The sequence below is a fragment of the Pholis gunnellus genome (genome assembly GCF_910591455.1).
Source record: "Pholis gunnellus genome assembly, chromosome: 22".
NCBI classification, from domain to species: domain Eukaryota; kingdom Metazoa; phylum Chordata; class Actinopteri; order Perciformes; family Pholidae; genus Pholis; species Pholis gunnellus.
In genome coordinates this window covers 9,059,385-9,081,265 of record NC_136549.1, presented here as the reverse complement: position 1 = coordinate 9,081,265, position 21,881 = coordinate 9,059,385, and the positions used below count along the sequence as shown (strand labels likewise).

Genomic DNA, 21,881 nt, shown 5'->3' with positions numbered 1-21,881 from the left:
GTCCCTAAGATGATCATTTTGCAGTCAACACGAAACATGTGATGTGTGCACTGGTAATGATAATAATATACCATCCGTCAGATACAGTCCACTGGCTGTATCGGTGTAGTACATGCTGTACATGTAGAGGTGCCTTTTCAAGAAAGACCTTGTTCACTTTATAGAGAAAATAAATAAAGATACACTTCGACAGAAAGTTGACTTTTTCTGTGTAGGACCCCCAAGGACCCCCAAACTGATAGAGGGATGGAGCAGGGACCCCCGACTATATATATTGTATAAAATTGTGTTTTATATTAAACCGGGCCTGGTGCTATATATAAACACACCTCTTTATTGTGCATTCAATACTAAGCTATTCAAATAATACACAGGTTCATGTATTCATGTTTTTATTTTAAACATCTGCAAGGTACAGTGAGTAGGGTGGCCGTGCCACTGCCATGCATAAACATACCTGTTATCTTGCATATAATACTGAACTATTAAAATAATGGACAGATTCATGTTTTTTTTAATTGTCTAATTAACCTAAAATGTCGCAGACCCCCTGCAGTACCTCCGCGGACCCCCTGTTGAAGACCTCTGCTTTAAAGGAACACTTTGTGCATCAAAGTCAGCTTCTAGTAACTCGTCTTGGAGAGTGCTGTGAAAAAGGTGGTATTGTGATCTCAGAGCTTTCAAAGCTCAGAGATCACAATACCAGGGTCATCTTGAGACAAATACCATGGCCAAAAAAACAGTGTAGCTATGAACTGGGGGCATTGAACAGAGCATCAGACCAGAATACTGGGACAGAAGCAGAAAGAGTTGCATTTTAGGAACTGCGGGCTATTGTGTTTCTTGCAAGCCCTACAATTGTATCACTCTAGTACCCCTTTCATTCATATTTCTCAATTTTGAAACCGCATGTCCTTGACACTCCACAAAGTAGTGCCCTGATTGTGACAGTGAGACCGCTTTATTCACACTTTCCTTTCAGCTCTCAGCCTCCATTTATTTCTCTGCCACTGCAATCCAAATGTCAGAGCTTCCAACTCCTTGTGCATGTCCCTAATAGCAGTGAAGTATTGTCTGATACTTTGTTTTCACCATTATTTCAGTTGTTCTTGACTCAGTTGCTCCTTCAGGATTTGGGATCAACTGCGATGACAAAGGAGGTCTGAGGACAAAACATGGATATGTTTAATGAAATAGATTTGAATACTAACACAACATCACTTTGTTGTATAATACAGACATTAATAATAGGCCAGAGCATATCCTGCGCTAGACATGTTAAGTAAAGATTATGTGCAATGTGCAGATCATTTTGCAATTGTTAAAGAGCCAAAACTCAATTTGAAGATGAGTTGCATTAACAATTAAAGGTTCAGTGTGTATTTTGAAGCTATGGGTTTGATTATTGCAAAATGGCACGTGAGACAAATATGTTTCCATTGGGGTAAATTCTAGTCTTATTTGTGTATGTCTGTCTCTGTATGACAGTATCCTGAGAATCAGTCGTCACTGAGTAGACTGACCCCCCTCACTCCTCCAAGTCGATGGCTTTCCTTTCTCCTAGCCACAGTCACTTGCAACACGCGCGCAAAGAAGGAAGATGCCTCTGCGCCAACACTAGATAATGTCAGTTGACGTTTTTAAATGGGAAATACTGGAAACATCCGGAATGAAATGGGTTCCAGCAGCAACAGTTCAGAAAAGGCAACAGGTAAGGATGGAGAAGTTTATGGACATTTTGCGCTCATCAAAGCTGGGATTTTGGGTTTGGTTTTTGTGCTTGCAACATGTGGCAATCTTTTCTTCTTGGGCAGACTTTGGAAGAGGCGGAAAAGAAACACAAAGACCCAGCTGTTCCTGTTGCACCTGTGCCTGGCAGATCTGGTGGTCGCCTTTTTCCAAGTCCTACCGCAGTTTCTCATGGAGATTACGCACCGGTTCCGAGGCACGGACTTCCTGTGCCGGTCCGTGAAATACTTGCAGGTGGTCGGGATGTTTGCCTCCACGTACATGATTGTGGCCATGACCATAGACCGGTACCATGCGGTTTGTAAGCCGATGGTTTCCTTCTTGAAGGGCTCGTTTCGGAGATACCTCTCCATAGGCGCAGCGTGGCTCATCTCTCTCGCCTTCAGCGCTGCTCAGATCTCCATCTTCTCTCTCCAGGAGGTGGGGGAGAACCTGTACGAGTGCTGGGCCACCTTTATCGAACCGTGGGGGAGCAGGATCTATATTACCTGGATCACTCTGTCAGTGTTTGTCCTGCCTGCAGTCATTGTGCTCTACTGCCAAATAAGAATATGCACAACAATCTACTTCAACATGAAGAGAAAGGCGCTGCAGGCGGCGCGCGCACGCACTAAGGGGGTGTCCAACGCCATGCTGAAGACTGTGAAAATGACATTTGTTATTATAATGACATACACGGTGTGTTGGAGCCCATTCTTTGTTGTCCAGCTGTGGTCTGCATGGAGCCCCAGCAGTGCGCCTACTCAAGGTTTGTAACTCAGCGAGGACCAAAGATGCCTGTAACATATTTATTAATGTCACTGTGGAGTAGGCCAACAAGTTATATAACGATGAAAAATAGGATATTTAAGTGTTTATGACAAGCTCTCCAATTGTGCACCTCAGACATTTTCTGCCGCCTTCCCAGTCCCAGTTTGTTTACACGTGTTTCTGTCTCTCTTTCTCTCACAGGTCCAGTGTTTGCCATCATCATGTTGCTGGCCAGCCTCAACAGCTGCACCAACCCTTGGATTTATCTCTACTACACCTAACAAAAAATAAATAAACATGGACTAGTTACAGATCATATCAATATGTCATTTGAGATACAATCCAGGGCCATGAAGTCCATCAGATGCTGTTTTAAATCTTGTTGTTGTGCGTCTAACTGGATTAGTGTCAGCACTGCTGTTTACATGAGTATTGGCATCTTGCAGTATTGTGCCAGTTAATGTTTCAGTGTTCTCATAAATAAAACAGCCATCATGCATGCAAGAAAAGCCCACATTTTTAAAAATGTTTTAGCAGAATAGTTTCCCGTGAAACAAGGTTAGACGCGCGGTGCTTGATGCGCATATTAATAATATGCCCGTCATCTTCCTCCCCCCCCCACACGTAACGCTTGTACAGAGTGCAATGCCTTCTTTTATTCAGTGCTGGAGGAAATGGATTTTCTAAATGAACCTGCAATAGAAATAGCAGTCAAGACATAAAGCAACATTTTCTTTGTACACGTACAGAGAAACATAATGCCAGGCTATACATCATCCTCAGACATGTTTGATAAATGTATTTATTTGATTGTACTGTAAATGCTTATGTAATAAACATGTAAACTGCACACATCTATTACACGTACTAACCTGACTTTCTTTGTCTGATCACAAGTCAACTTTGAACAATACTCCAAATATAAAGTGTAATAAATATATAAATGATCATTTACTATTAACAGCATTGGTACTACAATAGACGGGGAACCTTATTTGTTTATGTACCAGATGTGAAGCACCTGTTGGAATTCATCATTAACCTTCCAAATGAAAAAAGCGAGGAACGGTTTTTGGCTTTTTTTAAATTGTTGTATTGCTTTTAGGCTATCATAAGGCCTTCTGGCAATACAAGTACTTTGGCTTATTTTATCCTTACTGTTCAGTCTTATGTATCGATTGCTTTTGTTATTTTATTCCATAGTCCTCTTTCTATTGATTGTCTTTTACATTTCCCTGGCTGTGAATGGCTTTGTGAATCTGTGAATATCGCACATTTCCAAACAAAGCGTATAGTATTATTACTCCACGTAGCAAGGACAACATCGGAGCGATAAGTGCAAGTCCTGATTGTCATCACAGTGCATCGCATGTCATCAGTGTGCATTAGGGGACCAATGCAGCGGTGGTTGGTTTTCCTGCCGAGATGCGGAGCAACATGATTACGTCATTTCATTATTCATAATTTTGAGAATCCATTATCTTAATCCTCGCTATAGCCAAAGTCATTCTTCGCCAGGGAAATGTCACCTTGCCTCCTGGTCACATGATGCAAAAAACCCTGGAGCCATTTGAAATTGCACTTCACAAATCCTTTCACACGCGCAATCAACTACAGCGGAATTGATTTGAAACCATTTCACCCTCTCCCATATAGTCTCCTAATAAGATCTCTCTGCATTTGCCCTCACAAGATTCGGATCGGTTCCACACGTTCTGTGAGCGGGCCTGCAACAGTGCGGAGACCGCCGATGGCTCATCCATGGAAAGCTGCTTCAAATAGGATTAGGCACCTTCACTTGGCCAAAATACTATGGCGACTAATTCGGAGCCCGAGGGTGGAGAAGCGAAGGATAAATCCTGCAGCTGGGCCATGTTCACGTCATTGTGTGAGGGGTTTAAAACAATCACCAGGGACATAGAGGACACAAACCCATTTTTCTGTAAGGCAGAACATTGTTGCACTGGCAGGAGATCCCACAGAATAAAAGGGGGGGGGGGGGGGGGGGGGGGGGGGGATATCGGCAATCAAGGATGGACCGCACATGACCGCTGACATGGAACGTGAACAACGAAGTCAGTGTCATCACACGTCCGAATGAGGAGTCGAGAGTTGATCTGGTGTGAATCAACACAGCGAGCAGCAGATGTAAATACCAGAGCTCGTGAGGAAATCATTTTTTGCCAGTTGTGCATCAAAGTATTAAAACGGTTTCGAGCATAATTCATGGCGAGTTATTAATAAGTTATGATGTACAGCTGAGATGAAAACATGTAAATATGTATCAGGGATGCATAGCAACAAGCCGCCACGTATGAATGCTTTGATGAAGATTTGAAACGCTTCCTGTGACGATGGCCCTACAGTGACACCATGTGGACAAACACGGAGAACTTCTTCATTTTCTCACAGCAGACAAAAAAGCACAGGTGTGGTAAATAACAATAACAGCTCTGTTCTATACGAGTGCCTCAATAAGCCAGGATCTACGTGATGGGAGCATGTGCAACGTCGCAGCAAAGTGATTCAACGGCAACAATCAGCGCAACATGGATGATATATAATCTTCCAAAATGTTCTGCTTCTCTTTAAACACGGCGCCGCCTCTCTTCAGGAGGGCTACCTCGGTCTCCAGAGCGCGGATTTTGGCCAAGGTGCTCTCCTCTCTGCGATCCAGTTCCAAGATCTTCGCGTGCAAACTCAAGATCTTACGCCAAAGTTGATCTCTGTCCGTGTCCGATCTGCAGTACGAGTGCTCGTGAACGGAAATGTGTCCCCTCTCCTCCAAGAAGCAGGCCGCGGGTTCGCCCTTGACCATCTCCACGGGCACAAAGCTATACGTCTGGCCCAGCGCCGCTTGGAGGGCCGCTGCGTCCAAGCCTTGCCCTCCATCCGCGAAAAGGCCCAGCGACTCGCAGCACAACACGGTCACGAACGAGTCCGCCCGCTCTTTAGGACGGGGCTCACTGCGCGGGGACGGTGCGAGGCGGGACACCGTCGGCCTTCCTCCATCACCTGGAAACTCACGAGGAGCAGTCCGCATCTCTGAGAGATCTGAACGACGGGAGATCCCAGTGTCCGACACCAAAGGTAGCTCAAATATCCTCTCCGTGTCTTTGGCCACGACGCTGTGGACTTTTTTACACGTTCTGCTCAAAATGAGCGGCCTCTTGCTGAGAGGAGCCGGCTCAATGTCAATGTCAAAAGGCGTGGGTTTGGCCTTGGGGCTTCTTTTAATGCTTGGAACTTTTTTCTCGCCATCCTGAAATGAAATAAAAATGAATCTAGTCAAATCACAGGCAATGCAATATAACACGTAATTAAGTTCAGGCTTGTTGCACACCAAAAACTCTCCATGAGCCTAAAGCTTCTTGGAATTTCATGAGAGTGAACGTGCGCTCTTCCTCTTTCAGGAAATGTTTAAATAAATACTGGCAGGTTTGGTCCCGGGTTAAGTTTGCGGCGTGCAGCAAGCCCTGACTTTATAATAGAACTGTGACGGGTGTCGAGACAAACGCATACGTCCTCGGTGGAGGGAAACATGGTGGGGATGGCCGTGCTCTTCAGGTAGCGGATGCCCCATCGAATATCGAAGCAGTCCTCTGTAAAATGTTCGCTGCACAGGTACTGATGTCGACTCGGGGTCCACTCCTCTCGCCTCATGTTGTCCACCCATCTCTGTAGCCTGGACTTGTCTTGCAATGGAAATCTTTGGGGGATGAAGGAAACTTAAAGTAAAGGGCTGGTTTGAGACAGAAGCTGTTCATGGTTTCTATATCAGTTGCCACTTGGATGTGGGATTACCTCAAATGTTGCCATTCCTCCACATTCACTCTAATAACAGTCCCAGTCTCCCCTTGCACCATTACAAGAAGGTAACCATGCCATACATTAATATACTACTGACATGACATTATTGTCAACCTCTCGCTGCCTCTAGAACTAATATTATATTTGAGTGAAGATTCTAGGGGTAACAGAAAAGAGGTAATTGCAGCTAAACCAAGAAAAAAAACTCGGAAGCACATAAAACAGAAATAAGTCGACTTACGGGTAAAAGCTAATTCTTATGTTGTCTTGTCTAGTTGCAGTTCCCCCGCGGTTTCTGCAAACTTTCACAGCGCAGTACCGTGGCATATCTGCAGCGCAACTACATGAACACGCGTTACAGAGACAGGTTTGTTGATTTTAAAAACACGAAACCAGCTCGGAAACCAACACTTCCGGGTCGCCGTCCTCATAGCGGAAATGACGTTTACTCCAGTTATTAAGATAACGTACAATATATAATGACAAAGGGTTGCACAACTACGAAGAATACATCATAGTAACTTACGTACATGTCGAATTTAAGCTTTCATCATGTATCTTCTGCCGAAACAATTAATAGAGCAATTATAATACATTTACACCGTTCAACTATCGAGATAGTTAACGTACCATCTATACTGGCAAACAGTTGGACAACTACAAAGGGGAATTAATAATACGGACACGTCTAATTTAAGCGTTGATCATCTATTTAATGCAAAATAAATATTACGGGGCTGTAATCAAGTTTAGCTCTCACACCTCACTCGATAGTGTCAAAATAATAGAGCAAAGCGAAGACGGAAGTGTAAGCAGTTTCTGGTTTTGCTTCGCTTGTATTCTTGGGGGAAACTCCCCATTCTCCAACTGCGGTCAAGCCAGCCCGCACCTTGTTTTGCGGTACATCTTTGTATTTCAAAATAAGAGCAGTTCTGGTGAGTTTCGGTTAACGTGTCACATTCATTCAATAAGTCTGTAAATCATAGATAAATTAATTAATACATTACAAAAATAAATAAATAGATACATAAATCAATGATACTAAATCAATGAGTGAAAAAGTATACATTTTATAAATGATAACTTTAAACAATAATAATTACTGCATGCAAACTGTATTTCAAGGAAAAATGTAATTCCAACTGTGTTAATTCAAATGTATTAATAAAGAATACATTTACACAGAACAGTATGACTTAAACATGACGACACTACATCAAATTCAGAAACTAAGTGACCAATTTACCTTAAATGAATTAAATGGAAAAGGAAATTGTTCACAGTTCAAAACTAATTTCACATTAGATTAATAGTACACTACCTCAGTGTCACTCAGGGATAATCAAGACATTCTGATGTAGCATTTCGAAGTTAAAGCTCTTAAAAATCTCATTCATGAGCCAACATCCATTGAATTTCAGATTAGATTTTAGAGGAAATGGTCCATAGTTACAAATTCATTTCACGACAGGTTAATAGCAGACCACCTCAAGGTGTCACTCAGAGAGAACCAGGACATTCTGATGTAGCATTTCAAAATACTTTTTCATTCATTCATTTAGTTTCATTGATGTATGTATCTATTTTATTATGTTTTTAATGTATTAATACTATGATTTACAGACTTATTGAATGAATGTGACATGTTCTCCCACGTTAACCGAAACTCACCGGAAATGCTCTTATTTTGAAGTCAGTTCATAGACGCTGCTACCGTAATGCCTAGTACATACGCGTACCGCAAAACAACGTGCGGTCGGGCTTGATTGTGTTTTTCGAAGTGGAGGCTGGCTTGACCGCAGTCCGTCCTCATAGCGGAGATGACGTTTACTCCGGTTATTAACATAACGTACAATATATGAAGACAAAGGTTTGCACAACTACGAAGAAAAAATCATAGTAAGTTACGTACGTGTATAATTTAAGTGTTTATCACCTATTTAATGCAAAAGAAAAACAAGGTATTAAACATAAATGTAATGATATAAATGACGGGGCTGTAATCAAGTTTAGCTCTCACACCTCACTTGAAAGTGTCAAAATAATAGAGCAAAGCGAAGACGGAAGTGTATGCAGATTACCCTCTTGCTTCGTTTGTATTCTTTGCGGAAACTCCTCATTTCTCCACGTGCGCACCATTTCCACCAATCACAGCGATGCGAGTCATTGTGTTAAGAAATGGACCAATAGCGTTGCGAGTCGTGGTGTTGTTGCTCAGGAATGCAGCTGGTCAACAATCGCTAGCTATCGTTTCCTATCAGCTGGAGCTGTCGGCGCTGATAGAAGTGTTCTCAGGCTGCGCGTGTCACCTCGTCTCCAGGTAATCCACTCTTTTTCAATACACATTAACGTTATTTGTCGTGGGAAGGTTGTTGTTTTTTTTTTACAACTGAGGACAAACAAGAGATTATCATTAACAAGCTTATTGAAGACAGCGCCACTTTCAAGTTTCTGCCTTCCACAAAAACCCGTGAGTTCCTTGAGCCCAACGCCTCTCTGTTGAAACTAGCAAAGTAACGTTAGGTAATAATGTAAGTAACCTATGTCCCGGCTATTTTGTGGATAGTTTGTTTATTTTAAAGTTTTAAACCGTTTTTAAAGTCTACCTGCCTGTGAAACGTCGTTGACAGATATGTCCAACTGCTCTCTTTACAGCCGCAAAGGTGCGCCAAAGCAACAGTATGGCCACAGCACAGGCGGCGTTGCTGCTAGCTGTGCACATCTTGCTGATCTCCGAGTTCATCCTGGCCAAGAGGGACTACTACGACATACTGGGGGTGCCCAAAGATGCCACCGAGCGCCTGATCAAAAAGGCGTTCCACAAGCTGGCCCTGAAGTACCATCCCGACCGCAACAAGGGCCCCGACGCAGAGGCGAAGTTCAGGGAGATAGCAGAGGGTAAGTGAGTCACCACTCCGGGGCAAAACGGGGCCTGATGCCGTGAATCCTCAAAAGGAATGGCTTTGATTTGTTCCCTGAAAATGGCCCTGGAAAGGTCAGCCATTCAATGTATTGTCTACAGGTGCCTAACTAGCGTTATTACGGTCATATAATCTCCAATAACACAGCATTCTCTCTTGTTGTACAATAGATGATAAACATACATTACTCAAGATTGAACTTTAAAATGTGTTCTGTGTCTCTACCAGCGTACGAGACGCTATCGGACGATAAGAGGAGGCGAGAGTACGACCAGTTTGGCCACGGCCCGCCGTCCGACGACGGCCGTAGAGGAGGCGGAGGAGGAGGCGACTACAACTTCAACCAGCACTACCAGTCCTTCAACTTCGATGACATTTTTAAAGACTCGGACACTTTCGGTCAACAGCAGCGACACCACTTTCACTCCCAAAATCAGGCCCACCAAAAGAGGCACTTCGACAGCCACTTCCAGGCCCACAGAGAGGCCGTGGACCGACAGAAGAGGCAGTTTCAGCAGCAGGGGGGCTTCGGCGGGGGAGTCTTTGATGACATGTTCGAGGACTTGGAGAAGATGTTCTCCTTCAACGCGCACGGCTCCAGGACCGGCGGCAGGTTCCAGGGCTCGGGGAAGCAGCACTGCAGGACGGTGACCCAGCGACGGGGCAACATGGTGACCACCTTCACCGACTGCTCCTGAGGCGGAAACACAAAACAAAACCCCGGTGCTCTACACGGAGCGCGGCCACTCGGGACACTGCTGGGGTTTTGAATGCTAATTTATCACCGGGTGGAATAGAGAATGGTATCGCGTGGCTTTTGTAAATTTCTGTATGTAATTTCCCTCGGAGCAAGTATCCAAGCTGACCCGATAAAAGGGCCGCTACTAAGCAATAACCCTCTCACATTACTGCTCACAGCGCAGTCTGTTATTTACCTTTCCAGGTTCACTCTGTTCACTTCTGATGGTACAATCTATAGACTCAGGTTAACAGGTTTGATTGCAAATATTGTTTTCTTTTGAGAGCAATAAGATGTATTAACACACCGCAGAAGCATTTGTTCTCCAGCTAATAAGGCTATACTATGTGCTCTCTATAACATCAACCTTTCGCTAAATGTAAATCCAAGCTCATCCCAGCATAGCGTACTCACAACTTGTGCATCTTCTCTTGTTTTGTTTTTTATTAATTATCTTAATGATCGCAAAGACAATACAGCTTACGTCTGACAAATTTCAAGCTATAGCATTTGCATCAAATATTTCTGTGAAAATCGGGCTTCCCATCCTGAGATGTGTGCAAGTCGGCCATCATCAACTGTTACCTCGTTTTTCGTTTCGTCTACCTTCACTCGGTCGGGGCAGGAAGTGAGCGTCAGTCTCGTGACGTGTTGCTGGTTTGTGTGCTGGCTCAGCTGTTTTTGAGGGCTCATCCACCAGTGACGCTGAATGGTCTGAGAAACGTTTCCTGAACTGATCATAATGTGCAATATTTAGCACTTTTTGCTCTTCATGTTGCCTATCTTTCATAGACAGTGCTTTGTTAATGTCACTGTCTTTATGTTCGCACTTTGTGTGTGTGTGTGTGTGCGTGTGTGTGCGTGCGTGTGGAGAGTGACCTGAATTTGTTCGGTTGGAGAATGAATAAAACCTTTCAGGAGCAAATGTCTGTGTTTTGTATTTGGAGGGGAAAAGTGTGTAGAAGTAAGTCATTGGTCATACTCATGAATATGACTTATTGTTTCTACTAATGTTAATGTTTCTTCTGGGCCCAACACTAATGCAACATTTCTTTTCAGACTACACTTTCTACCGTACGTCCACCTGTTGTTCTAGCTGCTCTCCAGCAGAGGGCGTACTGCTGTAATTGTTAGTAAGGGTGTTGGTGATGAGGTACAAACTATATTTATTAGGATTTTTTGGTTTCGGACAACCTTTGGATGATTAAACATGCACCGGGTCATATTGACCCGCGAACATCATGGCTGTACCTAAGAAACGAACATAACAGGAGGGTTAAGCCAAAGTGAGACAGAAAACTAGTCACTTTCAAACCTCAGTGCTGTTTAAGTTGCAGCACCTCCAGGTCACATGTTTAACTTATCTTATTTGCATCAGATAAAATGCTGATATGGAATAAGGAAGCCCGCACAGGTTATCCCAGGACTTAAAGGCGGTGATGCTGGTGACTTATACAACTACCGACCATTCTCACAAAGACTGAAGTGGCTAATAAATTCTCAACTGTGACCGTTTCTAGCGTCAAGAAGAAACATTATAGCCAGAGCAGTCAGCATTTAGATGAAGTCATCAACAACAGCTGCATTATTTGTATTTAATGTTCTCGAAGCCTTGGACAATCAACAGAGTTTCATAGACCCATTAAAATCATTTGAATCGTGCTATTTTATTGGAAAAACTATCATTCTCCCCTCTGTTGACTATGTCTGCCAATGGCATGTTTCCATAGACCGGATCCATGACAAGACTAATGAAACCCAGATGCACTTTTACTGCTCATTTACCCTCCCACTCTCTCTCTCTCTCTCTCTCTCTCTCTCTCTGTCTCTCTCTCTCTCTCTCTCACACTGAGTTCTACACAAGAGGCTGTCACGTCTCTTGGTGCAGCGTAGTGTACTACTGGAAGGCCGCAACACAAGATCCAACATGATATCTTCAGTCACACTCAACAATGGAGCGAAGATGCCCATTGTGGGTATCGGAACGTGGAGGGTAAGGCTGAACATTCTATTGTTACTATAAATACAGTTTAGAGACAGATGGATGTTTGGACGTGATACTTTTTGTTTCTACTCCTTCTTTCCTCTCAGTGCCCTACTACACCTTTCAGGGATTCAGATTTAGATCGTCTCTAGTTTTCATTTTACGAATTCATCGTCTTCTTGGATCTACTGCAAACTAGGAACAGGGAGTCCGGGGCAGTAGATAAGCAGTGCAATCGCAGCATAAACCAATAAGCCTGCAGGCAGCGAAACCGTTTGCAGAGTTTGTCAAAGCGTACATATTTACATTGTACTGCACAAACCTCTGCCTGATTACATTTGGTAGTACTAGTGTTACCAGCAATGACAACCTGCTCTTTCCATTCTTTTCCTGTCATTAAAGCCAACACATTTAACTCAATACATTGACGCTTATCTGCAATTTCCTTGTCTTTGTGTCGCCCCTTGCTCTGTAGGCAGACCAGGGAAAGGCCACTGAGGTTGTTAAGGTGGCGATAAGAGCTGGTTACAGGCACATCGATGGTGCTCACGTGTACCAGAATGAAAAGGACGTCGGGGTTGGAATCCGCGCCGTGATTGACGACGGATTGGTTAAGCGGGAGGATCTATTCATTGTCAGCAAGGTACGGCATTACAGCCAAAGTCGATAGACGCACGTAAATGCTGCAAATGTGCGACGTCTGATTTGTGCAAAGACATGAATGTTCAGTGTATTTATTGCTTGTCATAGTTGTGGTGCACCTGCCACGTTCCATCTCTGGTGAGGGGAGCCTGTGAGAAGACGCTCAGTGACCTGAAACTGGACTACCTGGACCTTTACCTCATGCATTTCCCGATGGGGGCCAAGGTTTGGATACCACTGTACTGTGCTGTTGGTGCAACCACAGCATCAAGGGTTCTGGTCAAGTCCAAACGTTAGCTTATTTCGGCTGTCTAAGCAAACCAACATCAGAGAATTAGACAACAGGCTTTGATGGTTCCCAGCTTAACAGGGTTCCTGAGTGAGCTAATAAGTATTATTATCAAAAATAAGAACAAAAAACATTTCATCCAGCTCCAAGTTGTGACTTTACCATTTTTACCTCATGCTACTGCAGCCAGGGGATGATCTTTTTCCATTGGATGAACATAACCAGCTCATTTCCGATGGCAGCAAGTTCTTGGACACTTGGGAGGTAATTTGAGTCACTTATCATGTAGAGCAGACGGACGCAGTGATAGTCCAGCTGACTTGCTTAAATCAAATGAAATACTGACACACAAATAGGATTCAAGGAACCTCACTAACACCCGTGTGCAATGTGTCTCAAAGGCCATGGAAGAGCTGGTGGACGCTGGATTGGTCAAGGCTATCGGCATCTCCAACTTCAACAAAGACCAGATTGAAGCCATACTCAACAAGCCAGGCCTCAAGCACAAGCCTGCCACCAACCAGGTATAGCTACAAAGCAGGACGGTCATTCCGCAACATAATCCAGAGGGAAGATAATCAAGTCTAAAGGCTTTCTTCGGGTGTTCCCTCCAGATCGAGTGCCACCCATTCGTGACCCAGGAGAAGCTGATCAACTACTGCCACTCAAAGGGCATCTCAGTGACCGCTTACAGCCCCCTGGGCTCCCCTGACAGACCCTGGTGAGAGGCAGCGCACACCAATCAAAAACAGCGCTCACGGGAAAAGTGTCGAGTGCCACTTATTCTTTTCTGTTCTGATTTACAAAAGGGCTTCTTCTGATGATCCCTCTCTGCTGGAGGACCCGAGGATCAAGGCTATAGCCGACAAGTACAACAAGACTCCAGCACAGGTAAAAGAGGAACAAACTAGACTTCATAGAGTGAAGAAACAGGGAACCCCCCCCCCCAAAATGAACTTAACGGCTTTGTCGAAAATTATAACGCTTCCGCTCAAAGGCTATATAACAGAAGTCGGCGAGGAAGCTGCAAAGGTGTTCAGTAAGATGCCTGAATAATGCTTATTATGCCGATTTCCCACCAGGTTCTCCTCCGGTTCCACATCCAGAGGAACGTGATTGTCGTAGCCAAGTCAGCGACCCCGCATCGGATCAAGGAAAATTTGCAGGTTTACTCATCTTAATAATTTCAACAGCTGACAACAGAACTCTCAAGAGACGTATCATGCGTAGGCTTATATCTATTTTGTTGCGTCTCTTTTAGTTGTTTGACTTTGAGTTGAGCGAAAACGACATGAAGACCATGATGAGCTTCACCGAGAAGAGAAGAGCATTCTCACTAGATTGGTGAGTATAGGCAGACAAGCTTATGCCCGATATCTCTTTATCGCTGTTTATCTCTTTCACAGAATTCTTGTAGGCTATGGACCAGGTTACTGGACCTATTACCATTATTAAGTAAAGCATGTTCCTCTCCTTTTCTGTGCAGGGCATCAACACACAAAGACTTCCCTCTGAATGCAGAATATTAGCTCATCAGACAACGAGCTGCACCGGTTCTACAACTATCAACTACTTTTTTTAATACAAAATCTACACTAAACTACGACCCGACTAACGTGACAGCCTGAATCATTATCTTAATACGTTTCTACTGAATCATTTTTTGCATAATGCTCACTATTGAAATAAATAATTCAATGAAATGTCCTGAAAAGAAAGTAGATTGTGTGGATGATCTTTTGTGCGTACCGTTGAGGTGCCCAGACGTTGAGCGAGATCACTATAAACGCTATGTAGTTACTGAAGCAGGCTGCTCGTTGGGACAAAGTAAGAATATAAAAGGGTTCGAGGCACAGAACGCTAAATATACCTGGTACAAGCGATTAAATAATTATCCAAGGAACAATGTAATGCTTCACCACTACGGAAAAAATAAATAGGTATTGTAGAAATGTTTGGGAACATGGCCCAACATGACGCACATTGCACCAACCAGACGGTGAAATAGACACCGGAAAGGTTTGGGGTCAGTGCTCGTAATACTGATTTAGGTATTCTCTCATGATTTTCTTTCCCTTTTCTGTAACTCTCCCAGAACTAAACCCACTAGCTCGGTCCTCAAGACCTTCCTGCTGATTGTTCAGCCTTTAGTCTTTGTCGGCAGCATCGATCTCCTCTCTTCCAGGAGGGTCATACAAGTTCCTTGCCGATTACACGTTCTCCTTGACACGCGACAATATAACACTCGCAGGGTCCGTTGAGGACACCTTCGGCATAACGTAACTCCCGTCACGCTACTCATCATATCTGGCATACGCTCGCTGTTAAAACACGGACATTATTTCACACACACACACACACACACTTTCATTTGAACAAGTGTCTCTTTCACTGCTTTGTTGTATTTTCTCCCACAGGACTTTATTTTGATGATTAACAAAAAAAACAGCTCCCACGAGACGTGGAAGTGACAATTTCACAACAGGGTTAATACACATGATGTTAAAGTGCCATCTGTGACTCACACGTAAATATGGGAAATACTCGTGACTCGTCTTCGGATGACAGTAAATAAGTGTTTTTAATTTGCACTCACAGTATATGCAAATGCACAAGTGCTGACACGAAGGAAAAACAGGTTTAGTCAAATGAGGAGTGCTTCAAAGATTTGTGCGGTGACAAATGTGTCATTTTAAATACAGATTTGACCTTTTATGAGAGTAAACTTTTCTTTTTTTCTAATTGTAAACGACAAATAATACAATGACCGAGGTCCATGCTAATTCTGTTCTCAGAGCTGTGACACACTTTGAAGAAGCTAAATGTGTGTCTCATTCAGTACAGATTCACTCATTTTTAGTGACTTGAAATGTCACAGTGACATCAGAGTAATACCCAAAGAATTGACTCTACACACCAAGACAGCAAAAAGAAAAATAAAGGGAGCTAAGACACTTGTCTGCTGGCTGATAGAAAAGACACGAACACTTAATAATACTAGTGCAAAACTCATACTCAGCGGTCATGACTCGTGTCAAATGAGCATCTCACATTGGGATTTAATAAAGGAAAAGCTGATTTCCGTGGAGACAAAATGGGATTCCTGAAGAAGTCCATATTTCTCCTGAGAAACGTAACATTAAAATAAGAATCGAGGCCACACACATTTTTGTAAACGGCACTTAAGAATAGCGAAGCGAGCAGCTTTAAGAGATTTAAACTCCCAGTACCCACTGTAAACCTGTGGAAAGATCTGCATTTCAGAACTCAGCGCTGAACGGATAGTCCTTGTGCTTCAAGCTCCTATGGAGAGAAAACCAGAAAGGAAAATTAAAAAAAAAAACGTTGCCCGACTCACGACATCTTAACATTACAAAGATAAACGAAAACAAGGATCTATGATCTCACCATTGCATGGGACAGACTCTCCAGTTCCTGTTGAACCCGACTATGGTCTTGATTTCCTCCTCCGTCAGCTCAAAGTCAAACACCTGCAGAGATTCAAACAACAGTCTTCAATGCAGGAGCCCGGGAGTAAGAGAGGCACACTGAGGGCTAATCCTGTTCAACATCTGAAACGTCCCACGGCTAATTACCTGGAAATTCTCCTGAATGCGCTGAGGTGTGATCGACTTGGGGATCACGATCACTTTCCTCTGGATGTGGAAGCGGATCAGGACCTGGCGGCAGCGAAGGAGAAAGGGTATTTACCATGTGAACGTGAAGCTTTCTTCTTTGTGTGCGCACAAACACTATAAAGTGTGTTTAGTTCAGTGTTGTACCTGAGCGGGTGTCTTCTTGTGCTTCTCAGCAATGGCTTTAATGTTGGGATCTTCCAGCAGTGAGGGGTCTTCAGGTTTAGCCCTGTAATATAAAAACGCATCATCTGGTGTTATATAGAGGACCTGCACACACACACACACACACACACACACACACACACACACACACACACACACACACACACACACACACACACACACACACACACACACACACACACACACACACACACACACACACACACACACACACAGACGAATACGAGCGCTTTAAAGACACACACACAAAACAAGAGGTCATTAAATAATGTGTCACATACAAACTACATTCACGAAGAGGAACAACGGTCACAAGTTGAAACCATGGCAAAGACACAATACTGAATCAGCATTCCCCCCCCAAAAAAACATATTGGTCATGATGTTGTAGCAGCGCGGTTACAAGTCCTGTCTCGTGTTATTTTTGACACGACTGACCAGGGTCTGTCAGGGGAGCCCAGCGGGCTGTAGGCCGTCACGGCGATGCCCTGAGAGTGGCAGTAGTTGATCAGCTTCTCCTGGGTCAGGTACGGGTGGCACTCCACCTAGCGGGACAAACGCACCACTCTTGAGATGCATTTCAAAAACAAATGGGAGCGTATGTGGTCGGCTTCAAACTGCCTACTGTACTGTTATTTGACGGTTGTCTTTAGGGTATAAATTGGCTCCTATTCGATATAAGAGAGTCCTTTGTTCCGCGAATGGCGCTTTAACAATCGGATAAACAGCGAAACAAAGCAAGACATGGATGGTGAAGGATGCTTCTGAGAAACAGCAGGAATATAAGGTCACCTCGGCTAATTGGTGCAGCCTGAGGGGAAACTGCTGTGGCCCATTACGAATTTACAAGACATTCGTTTCTCAGACCCGATACGAGGAGACGGATGATGCCATTATGGGACCTTGCTCTTTAAAGAACAGCAATCTCGATGTGGATCTGCTTTCTTGTGGCTCACATGGGGCTGCAACTGATAATGATTTTGATACTCCATTAATCTGTCAATTCAGTCATCTTATAAAAAGTGTTTGTTTTTTTGCATTTTGTTCCAAAAAAAAGAAATCAGCTTTACTACGTTTGGGGATGCAGCCATGCACTGAGAATAAAAGGGAAATGTATCACACACACACACACACACACACACACATAGTTTATATATAGCTTCTAAAACAGCTGACTGGCTTACTGCCCCATGGAGACATTGCCACAGTGTGTGTCTGGCATCCTAACAGATTGAACTCATTGAAAACCAAATTTGTCATTTTCTTTAATCATCGCTCGAAGAATTGTGTGATCCAAATGTCTTGGGAGTACCTGGTTAACGGCAGGCTTGTACTTGAGGCCTGGCTTGTTGAGAATGGCTTCAATCTGGGACTTGTTGAAGTTGGAGACACCGATCGCTTTGACCAAGCCGGCGTCCACCAGCTCTTCCATTCCCTGAAAAATTGATCGTAAAAAAACATCTCATGGCTGAGTTTTGGTTTAGAAGCTGTAGCTCATACTAAATCCTATTTGTGCCTCTTAAAAAAGCCTGAGCTCTAAGTTTAAATCTGATACAAGCGAGTGGTTTTGTCTGTTTAACTCACCTCCCATGTCTCCAGGAAGCAAGTATCGTCACTGATCGTCTCTCCTGCGCTGTCCAAAGGGAAAAGCTCACTGCCGGCCTGTAACATGACAAAAGCATCAATAGGCCCCGAGGTCTGCACCACATTACTATGACACTGACAATATGGAGGCTGCACATTCCTGCTGATAGACCGATTCCAGCTGATTCATAGGCACACAGGTAACACAGATTGCTCACGAGACTGTGCCTACCTTGAAACCCATGGGCCAATGCACCAGATAGAGGTCGATGTAGTCCAGTTTAAGGTCACTGAGGGTCTTCTCGCAGCCTTGCCTCACCAGAGACTTCTCGTGAAAAGTGCACCACAGCTATAAAACAAAGAAAGGACTGGGAAGTCAACGAGCAAGCACGCGTGTTTAAATAAACAGGCAACACCGGTTCCGTAGCCTTTTTAGTGGAAGGAAATAAGCATGTGTACATCATGAACCCACAAACTCACCTTGCTAACGATGAAGAGCTCCTCTCGCTTGGCCACGCCGTCCTTGATCATGGCCTGGACACCCTCTCCCACCTCCGCCTCGTTCTGGTAGACATACGCTCCGTCAATGTGCCTGTAACCCGCTGAGATGGCTGCTTTCACCGCCTCGGTGACTTTGCCGGGGGGTGACTGGAAAAGACGGGGATGGTTACTTATTGTGGCTCAGACACACTTTTCCATAACATACATACTTTTTTTTTAATATGGTGCCAGTATTCCGCATATGAACGACTCATGATTTGCATTATTTTTGCTTCAGAATAACTCAAATAAGAATTTCGCACAAATGCCGTTGTCTCTCAGCTAAAAGAGAGTTTTAGTTCCTGATTGTGTCCCCCAGTTTAGCTATTGGGACTGTTTGATTAAAAAAGGGCATTTACACCCCATCTGTGCAACTATAATTGGATATTTCATGGAAGAAAACACATGCAGTTAAGCAGGAAACAGCAGCCGTCTCAAATAATTACAGATAATAATGTTGCTGAGATTAAAGTACACAAAACATCATGCTATCCTGACTGGAAAAAGCTTCCCAAAAAGAGAAAGGCTAGACCTTTAACAGCATTGTTGGTGTCCACAACAGCACTTGCATTAAGGTAATTGTGACTTATCTGGGTTACACTGAATAAAAGTAGAGCATGCAACAGTTAAGACCTGAGCTCAGTCTGTACAGCGTAGCTTGAACCAAGATATTTGAACTCGACGGACGGGTTTTTCATGAACCTGCTGCTGCATTAGACACGGTTTCTATATCAGTATACAAACTGAACTAACATATCCACCACAGTTACTCCTAAAACAGCATGCAGTTACTGCCGAACTGATATTACTATATCTAGCTGGTGGAAAGTCAGCGGTAGTTTTTGGCGACTCGTTGCCTTCTGTTGGCACGTTCAGCTGTCTTACACAACGAGTTCATTTTTTTTAAATCACCATGCCATCGATAACGAAACATTGTATATGAACCAAAACGCACCTTCCACGTGCCCAGTCCCACGATGGGCATTTGTGCACCGGTGTTTAGTGTCACGGTTGTAGCCATTTCTCCAGAGGACGAGCAGACCCTGAATGCACCGTCAACAGTCGAGGAGAGAGAACAAATGCGCTCGCAGATCCAGCGGGAGGGGGGTAACAACCTCCGGTTCTGGAAAGAAAGCGAAGCTAATGCGGAAGTGCCTTGAACTTGCATTCTTTCTCATAACCGACAGGGGGGGGCGACTCCACTGGTCAACAAACAAGTTCGATTGTATATAAGACGAACTTAAAATGACCCTAAATCTCTCAGTAAATATTGTAAACATGAGTTTATGATCCAAACCGCTAATCAAGTCTTCTTCCAGACAGCATGATGCGCATTTGGTAAATTATGGTCCCATTTTGAGACATTTTGAGTATACATGTTGAACACAAAACTGCACATGTATGTTCATCTGTAACTAGTTTTAATTACTTCATTTACAGCTGGTTCAATCAATAGTAATGCATCTCATTTGAGTTGTTATTCCTATGTTTTGTGTGTAAAATCTTAATCCCTCAATGAATGAATCAGTCAGATAAATGTAGAAGAGTAAAAAAAACATTTTCCTCTGAAATATAGTGTACAAGGTGAAATAAAATTAAAAGATTAAGAAAAGATTACCATCTGAATGGAACTCATGTGCAATACATGGGTAGGTTAAATGTAATTAGATACTTTCCACTGTTTATTTAGGAGGCTGCCGATTGCATGGATGCAATCATTTGGACCAGTCCGTGATAAGTTGTAATGCTCTTTAACACCTTGACAAAGTATATTTAAAACCCTTTCCACAGCAAAACTAAAACATATTAGGGCTGCTATATTTCCCCCAGCTTATCTCAGTCCTATATAACAAATGTATGCAACAAACATCTTACATACAAGTAAATAATAACCATGCGATTTAATGCATGTCATACCTGCAATGTGGATAATATAGCTTTTTTATTTTAAACTTCTCTATACGTCCTGTAGAGTGGCATTCATTTATTGGGGACCCCTGACCAATCCACCGGTAATTGAGCCTGAGATCCCAAAAATAACACCTGCCTTTTGCACATTTTTAGTTTTTGACGATTCTGTCATTGAGCCACTAGAGAGCACCATTGCCACACTTACCAAACGTGAGCCCATCTCCTCAGAGTACACAACTGAGGCGCCTCAGTAAAATAATCACATCATTTCATACATTAGCTAATATGGCCAGTAATTACAGTGGCTAAGATGATTGATCAGTACTGTTCATTTCACTGAAGGCTATCAAAAAAACTCATATTTGATTTAACTTAATTCATAGAAAAAATGCTCTTAGATCAAGCCTTGGGTAAGTTCATTGGCCTGCATGTAATGTTGGAGATAATATTCATTTTAATTACTCTTTAATATTCTTGACTACAACTTCTTCATGGCATTATTCCGATACTGAAAAGGAGAGGCGCACCATTGTGAATGCTCACACACAGACCAGCCTTAAACCCCAAGAGACACCTGAGAAAGGGAATAAATACAGCGTGTCTTTATTGTCAGAATCAGATAAAAACCTGACAGACCTTTAACTGAGCCATTCAACCCTCTGAGCAGAAGATAAGAGAGGGAGAAGAGAGCAATATGAAAAAACATACAAAAGGAAAAGTTATGGGAGCCAGCAGCCGCTGTGTACCTCACAATGGCTCTCGCTAAAGTTTGTGTCTCTTCTGATCTTCTCCCAGCTGGACGCCTGCTTTTCAGGGCTCGTCTCCTCTGATCTAACTTCAGACACTGGAGGGCCTTTTGCCAGCCAGCAAACTGTCAAAGTACCCCAGGAATCAAACACCGTCGCATGCTGTCATGATCAAAGAACCACAGGTAAACCAGACTAAGACACAGCCACATACAATTGACATCTGAAAGAGGGGGGGGGGGGGGGGGAGACGTTTTCATTTCAGAGGGTCTTATTTTGCGTCTGCAGGCGGATACCTTTCCACTGCACTGAGTGCATCGATTAGAATAAAGGAAAACAGGCATTTGAAGATACAACAGAGGCCCGGAGTAAAAACAAGCGCCTCTCAAGGAAAC

At 43.5% G+C, this 21,881-nt stretch overlaps 5 protein-coding genes across 8 annotated transcripts; 3 read left to right on the top strand and 2 right to left on the bottom strand.

The window, feature by feature from the left end:
• Positions 1–1,674: 1,674 nt before the first annotated feature.
• On the top strand, positions 1,675–2,780 carry avpr2l (arginine vasopressin receptor 2, like; the record flags this gene model as incomplete). Its single annotated transcript, XM_079183695.1, has 2 exons — positions 1,675–2,497; positions 2,701–2,780. The coding sequence occupies 2 exons, from the start codon at positions 1,675–1,677 to the stop codon at positions 2,778–2,780; spliced, it is 903 nt and encodes a 300-aa protein (XP_079039821.1).
• Positions 2,781–3,368: 588 nt separating this feature from the next.
• On the bottom strand, positions 3,369–6,672 carry LOC306714223 (THAP domain-containing protein 5-like). The gene is made up of 3 exons (XM_079184188.1): positions 6,551–6,672; positions 6,022–6,208; positions 3,369–5,761 (listed from the first exon to the last, which is right to left on the bottom strand). Exons 1-3 carry the CDS (start codon positions 6,634–6,636, stop codon positions 5,039–5,041), a joined length of 996 nt encoding a protein of 331 aa, XP_079040314.1. The 5' UTR covers positions 6,637–6,672; the 3' UTR covers positions 3,369–5,038.
• Positions 6,673–8,533: 1,861 nt separating this feature from the next.
• Positions 8,534–10,894, top strand: LOC306714248 (dnaJ homolog subfamily B member 9-like). Of its 3 annotated transcripts, none has more exons than XM_079184221.1 (3): positions 8,534–8,629; positions 8,965–9,207; positions 9,459–10,894. In XM_079184221.1, the coding sequence occupies exons 2-3, from the start codon at positions 8,991–8,993 to the stop codon at positions 9,926–9,928; spliced, it is 687 nt and encodes a 228-aa protein (XP_079040347.1). In that variant the 5' UTR covers positions 8,534–8,629; positions 8,965–8,990; the 3' UTR covers positions 9,929–10,894. The 3 variants fall into 3 exon arrangements, with proteins under 3 accessions (XP_079040347.1, XP_079040349.1, XP_079040348.1); XM_079184223.1 differs by lacking the exon at positions 8,534–8,629 and adding an exon at positions 8,684–8,779; XM_079184222.1 differs by lacking the exon at positions 8,534–8,629 and adding an exon at positions 8,746–8,840.
• A 937-nt stretch (positions 10,895–11,831) lies between these two features.
• On the top strand, positions 11,832–14,586 carry LOC306714086 (aldo-keto reductase family 1 member B1-like). Its single transcript, XM_079184031.1, has 10 exons — positions 11,832–11,962; positions 12,429–12,596; positions 12,704–12,820; positions 13,071–13,148; positions 13,286–13,408; positions 13,499–13,605; positions 13,694–13,775; positions 13,967–14,050; positions 14,146–14,228; positions 14,371–14,586. The coding sequence occupies exons 1-10, from the start codon at positions 11,897–11,899 to the stop codon at positions 14,411–14,413; spliced, it is 951 nt and encodes a 316-aa protein (XP_079040157.1). The 5' UTR covers positions 11,832–11,896; the 3' UTR covers positions 14,414–14,586.
• A 687-nt stretch (positions 14,587–15,273) lies between these two features.
• On the bottom strand, positions 15,274–19,921 carry LOC306713702 (aldo-keto reductase family 1 member B1-like). 2 transcript variants are annotated; one of them, XM_079183506.1, is made up of 10 exons: positions 19,785–19,921; positions 18,770–18,937; positions 18,522–18,638; positions 18,290–18,367; positions 18,018–18,140; positions 17,144–17,250; positions 16,667–16,748; positions 16,481–16,564; positions 16,293–16,375; positions 15,274–16,187 (listed from the first exon to the last, which is right to left on the bottom strand). In XM_079183506.1, the coding sequence occupies exons 1-10, from the start codon at positions 19,848–19,850 to the stop codon at positions 16,145–16,147; spliced, it is 951 nt and encodes a 316-aa protein (XP_079039632.1). In that variant the 5' UTR covers positions 19,851–19,921; the 3' UTR covers positions 15,274–16,144. The 2 variants fall into 2 exon arrangements, with proteins under 2 accessions (XP_079039632.1, XP_079039633.1); XM_079183507.1 differs by lacking the exon at positions 19,785–19,921 and adding an exon at positions 19,463–19,617.
• Positions 19,922–21,881: the final 1,960 nt, after the last annotated feature.

Excerpts from the sequence above, each read along its gene's own strand:
- LOC306714223 (XM_079184188.1), bottom strand. The coding sequence starts at position 6,636 with ATGCCACGGTACTGCGCTGTGAAAGTTTGCAGAAACCGCGGGGGAACT. Across the intron at positions 6,209-6,550 it reads ATAAGAATTAGCTTTTACCC|ATTTCCATTGCAAGACAAGT; the intron begins GTAAGTCGACTT and ends CATCCCCCAAAG. Across the intron at positions 5,762-6,021 it reads TGTTTCCCTCCACCGAGGAC|GATGGCGAGAAAAAAGTTCC; the intron begins GTATGCGTTTGT and ends ATTTCATTTCAG.
- LOC306714248 (XM_079184221.1), top strand. The coding sequence starts at position 8,991 with ATGGCCACAGCACAGGCGGCGTTGCTGCTAGCTGTGCACATCTTGCTG. Across the intron at positions 9,208-9,458 it reads GTTCAGGGAGATAGCAGAGG|CGTACGAGACGCTATCGGAC; the intron begins GTAAGTGAGTCA and ends TGTCTCTACCAG.
- LOC306714086 (XM_079184031.1), top strand. The coding sequence starts at position 11,897 with ATGATATCTTCAGTCACACTCAACAATGGAGCGAAGATGCCCATTGTG. Across the intron at positions 11,963-12,428 it reads TGGGTATCGGAACGTGGAGG|GCAGACCAGGGAAAGGCCAC; the intron begins GTAAGGCTGAAC and ends CTTGCTCTGTAG. Across the intron at positions 13,606-13,693 it reads GGCTCCCCTGACAGACCCTG|GGCTTCTTCTGATGATCCCT; the intron begins GTGAGAGGCAGC and ends GATTTACAAAAG.
- LOC306713702 (XM_079183506.1), bottom strand. The coding sequence starts at position 19,850 with ATGGCTACAACCGTGACACTAAACACCGGTGCACAAATGCCCATCGTG. Across the intron at positions 18,141-18,289 it reads GCTTCCTGGAGACATGGGAG|GGAATGGAAGAGCTGGTGGA; the intron begins GTGAGTTAAACA and ends TCAATTTTTCAG. Across the intron at positions 16,376-16,480 it reads GCATTCAGGAGAATTTCCAG|GTGTTTGACTTTGAGCTGAC; the intron begins GTAATTAGCCGT and ends GAATCTCTGCAG.